This window comes from Carex rostrata, chromosome 11 (assembly GCF_964058835.1).
Source record: "Carex rostrata chromosome 11, lpCarRost1.2, whole genome shotgun sequence".
Classification (NCBI taxonomy): domain Eukaryota; kingdom Viridiplantae; phylum Streptophyta; class Magnoliopsida; order Poales; family Cyperaceae; genus Carex; species Carex rostrata.
The window spans coordinates 7,011,563-7,017,500 of NC_135928.1; the positions used below are offsets into that span (position 1 = coordinate 7,011,563).

The window sequence follows — 5,938 nt, forward strand, 5'->3', positions numbered from 1 at the left end:
ACATTTTTTTTTACTATTTTCAATAGCTATATCCGATAAATTAAAGAGAATTCTTTTGAATCATATCCAACTTATCATATCAAATATGGAATAGTTGAGATAAACAGTTAAAAAGTTTTGTTGACATCCTACTATCCCAGTACACTGAATTAGTTTTCCACTTTTCCTCGTTGGGCACCAAAAAAGGAATAATCTTCTTTTGCACGAGTTCGGCGTGGTCCGCGCTTCTTTATTATGTGTTCAATGTTTCAAGGGATTTGTGAAATCTGTTTCAGAAGATGTGTTATACAGTGATCAATCGTTTATAATTCATAAATTATGATTTTTGTTAAGAACACATTTCCGTAGTCAACTGCCTGCATTGTATAGTGTTTACTTTATTTTACAACATTGAGCAAAATAATATCACATAATCCATTACCAAGACCTTGGATCATATTTTTGTTCTAGAAAGCCCAATTCCCAATTCGGCCCATCTGTAAGTCTATCCGCAAATCTGTACCAGAATAAGACCAATTATCCATTTTTCTTTTTATTTGAAATTTCATAATTTCTAATTCTAGGCATTTGACCAGTGGTCTCTGTAATTCGGAGCTGAGTTCTTCCTACATTTCCTCCCCTGCTCCCATTTATTCACCACCTTATTTATTATACCTTCCCTGATCCCTCTGCAAATCCTTTTGAATTTTGTTAGCTTAAACTTAATTGGAACGGTGTAATTGATCATCGACGACAATGTCTTTCAGCGGGACGCAGGATAAATGCAAAGCATGTGACAAGACGGTGCATTTCATTGACCTCCTGTCGGCTGACGGTGTCCCGTATCATAAGACATGCTTCAAGTGCAGCCATTGCAAGGGGACTCTCTCTGTATGTCTATCATTGTTATTTAAATCATGATTTTTGTTGTTGTTAGATTGGAATTGATGATGGTATTAAGTTTAATATTTGTTCATCTTAGGGATATACAGTAGAATACTGGGTTGGCTTCTGATATATATATTCCAGAGCTATATTCATTTTGGTTGTGAGAGGTTATCTTCATATCCAGGGAAGAAAAATGCCTAGCTAATAAAATAATAACAACAGTCTTCATAATTTTTAGATATAGAGTTCAATAATAAAAAAAATATATCAAACATACAACTCTGTTGAGATCCTGGAGTATAGCCGTTATAATCTACTTTTGCCTCTTTTTCCAGATTATCTTGCCAATTGCATGCTACACAAAATTCACATAGTAATCAAACTTACGCAATAAACCCGAAGAGTAGAAATTTAGAAGAAAAAAAATTGTAAATTTAATAATTTAACCGCAAGTTTAATTTGTATTTGGTAATTTTCACAGATGTGTAGCTACTCTTCCATGGAAGGTGTCCTTTATTGCAAGCCTCACTTTGAGCAGCTTTTCAAAGAGACGGGCTCCTTCACTAAGAAATTTCCAGCAGGTGCATAATATTCCTAATTTCACCAAAAAAAAAAAAAACATTTTCTGTTGTTTCTTCATGCTTTATGGGAAATCAGGCACATCTGCAACAAACTCATTATTTAATACTTCTTTGAAATGTAATTTATCTGTAATGTTCATGTTTGATTGTGTTCGATGCAGGTTCAAAATCGGGCGAGAGGCATAGTGATCTTGTAAGTAACTTTGATATATATATATATATATATAGTACAATTGTGAATTTTATGCATTCAATTGACAAATTGTGATTAAACAGTCCAGAACTCCAAGCAAAGTTTCTTTGATGTTCTCTGGGACCCAGGACAAATGTGCCACCTGCAAGAAGACAGTGTACCCCCTTGAAAAGGTAATACACTAATAATTTACCATCTCTAGTTAACTACCAAATAAAACTTGATTGATAATCTAGTAATAATTATTTTGTGATTAGTAATAATTGTGCATGACCATGGTTAGAGCTATATATCATCAATCATCAATTTGGAATGAATTAATCCAAACCCAAACTCCATATAATTTATTAATATCAATTAAGGGGCCTATATATAGATCTTAAGTCCAATAGAACACATTAAACCCATTTTCTTAATGGGCTTAAGAAGAGATTTGGTTTGCATCAAACTGTTTTCTCCATGGTACAAAAGAAAACACCATCAAGTTTTGTTGCTAATAACTGTATGAAGTTATACATGCTATATCAAATAAATAACAGGTTGCAGATTTGAATTTATTCCCAAATGCAACTACCCATTAAATGTATCCAAACAATCCGTAAGATCCATATGAAGATATTAAACATGTTAGAACAAATTCTTAATATTATCTGTTGATCCATTAAAGCAGATTAAGTTTGGATTACCAGACTGCAGTATGTATAGAATTACTTTTGCTATCTATATTCCAATCTAAGTTATTTGTTGGATACACTTACAAGATTTATGCTGATCCTTTAACGCGATCATAATGGATATTTTCTATGCAAACAGTAATTATCTTTCTGAGCTAAGAAAACAATTAATAATCAATTATGCAATCAGTTGACAGTGGAAGGCGAATCATACCACAAGACCTGTTTCCGATGCGCTCATTCAGGGTGCATCCTGAACACTTCCAACTATGCCGCGCTTCATGGAATTTTATACTGCAAGATCCATTTTCAACAGCTGTTCAAGGAGAAAGGCAGCTACAACCATGTCATTGATGCCACTAAGAAAAACACTAACCAAGGGGCCACACAAGAAGCTACACAAGAGCCTACACAAGAGGAGGCCGTGGAGGCCTAGTTTGCGCAACATTTATCATACCAGATTATTGACTGTGCAGGTGAATCAGCTTTTTAGATAATTATTGGTCTATTGGGTTCTCCATGATCATTTCTGGTTCATACTCGCCAATCAATGTTCAAACTGTAAGAATACTGATTTTCTGATTCTCCATGATCATTTTGGATTTCACTTATTTGGTGTATCTTTATTGGAGTAAATAACACTTGATTGTACGCTACGATTTTGTGGCTAAAAAGGAACTTCTCAAACTTCTTTAAAATTAGTTGTTACTTCAACCATCCATAAATTACTGTTAATGCCTTTAGTCAACAAAATGCCATGCTATTGGAAAAATAATAATATGTAAAAGGAATATGGAGATTTACAAAAAGCACGTGCGCAGACAGAGGCACAAACAGTATATATCATGTGATCAGTAGTACTCAAATCAAACATGATAACTGTTAGGTTCAGTTCTAGTAAGATTTAGTTTAACATAACAGTACCAGAATTTGCTACCAGTATAACGTTTTAAGGATTCTACAGTTTATACTTAAACTGGTGATTATGCCATTTTTTTTTTAAATATACATCTTAATGGCTTCAACTCTCACAACTCAAGCCCAACAGAAATATATATATATATAAAAAAAAAAAGTTTGTGGGTATATACACAAAACTAGAAATATGTACCAGAATGATATAGATGGTACTTCCAGAACATGTGGGTTGCAATTTGCAACAACAAATGAATTTCATGAATAATGCAGAAAATGCCTCAGGCCAGCAGCCATAGACCCTGTCTCCCACATGAAAGAGCTTAGCGTAGTCAATTACACTAATAGAATATGAAATAGTTTCTGTTTATTATCCCAAAAGTTCCAAACAGGGAAATAATATTAATAGCTAAGAAGTGGAGATTTGAGTCAGAACAAAAGCTCAAGGAAAGACCTTATCATATTCAATTACTTCTCATTTGTAGATGAATATAGAACAAAAGCTCAAACAAAAAACAGTAATTGATATTATTAGCTAAAAGGTGGAGATTTGAGTCTGAACATAGAACTGGCCAGTGGGCCCTCCTTCAGCCAAAGCAACCATCACCGGGCCCTCAGCACCTTCACTCACTGTAAAATGCCCAGTGTTTAAATTGAAATCGGTCTTGGTGTGGCCTGGATGCACACAATTAATGGTTACACTGGGACAACTCTTTGCAAGAATTCTTGTGTAGGCATTCATTAACATCTTCGATACACTGTATGTCTGGTATCGAGATGTCCATTTATTTTCCCCAAATGTATTGTCTTTGGCAGATTTCAGGAAAGATTCTGCAAGCTCTTCAATCCGCTCCACAGTTAGGTTATCAATATCCATAAGTTCATTCCTGAGCTTTTCATTGTTCAGATTCTGTAATGAAAAGAGTATGTTTAGTAATTGTGATGGTGGTGGTGTTGTGGAAACTGAAAAAAAAAAAAAAAAAACCCACCAAAATAGTAGTAGAACTGTAGAAGCAGGTGCATTTGAAATTTACATGCGTTAACATGTTCTCTTAGTAATTTGAAAAAATTACCTGTAGTTGTGCCAGTCCAGTTGAGACATTCACTATTCTTCCAAAATTGGATAATTGAACAAGAGGTAAAAAAGTTTCCATCATGTTCTTGACTCCATAATAGTTTGTTTGAAAACAATCAACAGCTTTCTCGTAGCTTTCTGTTAGGTTATTTTCGAGAATTGCCTTCCTCTCTTGTTGCGGAAGCTGTACAAAAATGATTTAAAATTAATATTCATATACCAATAGAAGCAATCTAATGAGAAATTATTTCTCATTACCACATCTGTTATTAATGTACCTCTTCATCAATTGTCTTTGTGAACTCAAATCCTCCGATTGCTGCATTATTCACCTGTTGACACAATTTGTTAGTAAATGCACAGTACTTAATTGTTCCCACTATTCAGGCCCAGGATACACCTAAAAATAAACATATTCAGTGTACCAGAATATCTAATTTTCCAAACTGGTTTTTGACAAAACCAGCTAAAGATTCAATGCTGGAACGATCAGTGACATCCAGCTGATGAAAGATTATATTCTTCAGACCATAATCTCTAGTAAGCTCCTCTACTGCCTCCTTGCCTCTCTTCTCATCTCTTGCTGTCAGAATAACATCTACTCCATTAGAAGCCAGTTTCTTGCATATCTCCAGTCCTATACCTTTGTTCCCTCCTGTTACCACAGCAATCCTGAAACAAATTAAACTAATATTGTGAAGCAGCTACAAACAAATTAATATTTGGTTCAGAGAGAGATGTAGAAATTAAGTAATAATCGTATACTTCTTGTTTGATTCCATTTTAGTATTTTACGCCCGTTGAGGGGTGAAGGACAACTGAATTCTTGCTCGCAAGTATGAAACTTTGGATATATTATTGGAATTTATAAATTTAGGTGCTAGTTTGAGAGAATGGTTTAGGAAATTTTCACCACAGAAGGATCATGGACAGTAATATTCCAAAGTAGTCAACCTTGACAGCGACCGTCAATGGGAAGTTTTCTACGGTCGGATCGAAATAAAATCTGTTTTTTTCTACGAAGAAAATTCAAAATTGCAATTGCGTCACTGCTTGCCTGTATAAAGACTAATCAAGCAAAGTACCTTATTGAAGTGTCCACACATCACTGATTGGCGGTACCAGTATGTTGATAGAAATTAGCAAGTTCGTAATGGTTGATTCTAGGCTTGTAGATGATATTTTTATTTACACAAATTCGTTTTGGTCAAGAGAAACGGGAGGGGCGATAGGGACGGGAAGGGAGATCGGATCTCTAAAGTAACACAATTTTTGAGTTTAGATCCTGACCGTCAGATTAAAGGAGTCTTGTGCTCCACCTCAGACCGGATTGGCCGGATTTGAATCGGACGGTTCAGATCTAAACTCAAAAATTGAGTTACTTTAGAGATCCGGACCCAGAGGAGGGGCCGAGGGGGTGGCTCAAAAAAGATCAAGGTTTAGCTCGTAATTATTTTTTGAAAAATTTAAATATATGTCCTTCATCAAAGATATTTACTTATCAAAACTTTAAATTTAATTATTTCCTCATTCAAACCTATTCATTTTGTTTATATTTTCATTTAGTAGTGATTTAATACTAATAAAAAATTAAAATTACATTTTTGCTCTTATTCCTTCATTTTCTTTGTGA

The 5,938-nt window shown here is 34.5% G+C and overlaps 2 protein-coding genes across 2 annotated transcripts; one reads left to right on the forward strand and one right to left on the reverse strand.

The window, feature by feature from the left end:
- The first annotated feature begins 345 nt into the window (after positions 1–345).
- Positions 346–3,367, forward strand: LOC144561841 (LIM domain-containing protein PLIM2b-like). The gene is made up of 5 exons (XM_078310940.1): positions 346–870; positions 1,349–1,448; positions 1,610–1,641; positions 1,725–1,814; positions 2,506–3,367. Exons 1-5 carry the CDS (start codon positions 736–738, stop codon positions 2,749–2,751), a joined length of 603 nt encoding a protein of 200 aa, XP_078167066.1. The 5' UTR covers positions 346–735; the 3' UTR covers positions 2,752–3,367.
- A 211-nt stretch (positions 3,368–3,578) lies between these two features.
- On the reverse strand, positions 3,579–5,222 carry LOC144561840 (short-chain dehydrogenase/reductase 1-like). Its single transcript, XM_078310939.1, has 5 exons — positions 5,071–5,222; positions 4,731–4,977; positions 4,584–4,637; positions 4,304–4,489; positions 3,579–4,140 (listed from the first exon to the last, which is right to left on the reverse strand). Exons 1-5 carry the CDS (start codon positions 5,085–5,087, stop codon positions 3,766–3,768), a joined length of 879 nt encoding a protein of 292 aa, XP_078167065.1. The 5' UTR covers positions 5,088–5,222; the 3' UTR covers positions 3,579–3,765.
- Positions 5,223–5,938: the final 716 nt, after the last annotated feature.

What these genes read in the sequence shown, in the direction of transcription:
- LOC144561841 (XM_078310940.1), top strand. Translation starts at nt 736, where the DNA reads ATGTCTTTCAGCGGGACGCAGGATAAATGCAAAGCATGTGACAAGACG. An exon ending in CACTAAGAAATTTCCAGCAG is followed by an intron (nt 1,449 to 1,609) that starts GTGCATAATATT and finishes TGTTCGATGCAG; the next exon opens with GTTCAAAATCGGGCGAGAGG. An exon ending in GCGAGAGGCATAGTGATCTT is followed by an intron (nt 1,642 to 1,724) that starts GTAAGTAACTTT and finishes GTGATTAAACAG; the next exon opens with TCCAGAACTCCAAGCAAAGT.
- LOC144561840 (XM_078310939.1), bottom strand. An exon ending in CAAAGACAATTGATGAAGAG is followed by an intron (nt 4,490 to 4,583) that starts GTACATTAATAA and finishes ATTTTTGTACAG; the next exon opens with CTTCCGCAACAAGAGAGGAA. An exon ending in CTGGACTGGCACAACTACAG is followed by an intron (nt 4,141 to 4,303) that starts GTAATTTTTTCA and finishes TTTTCATTACAG; the next exon opens with AATCTGAACAATGAAAAGCT.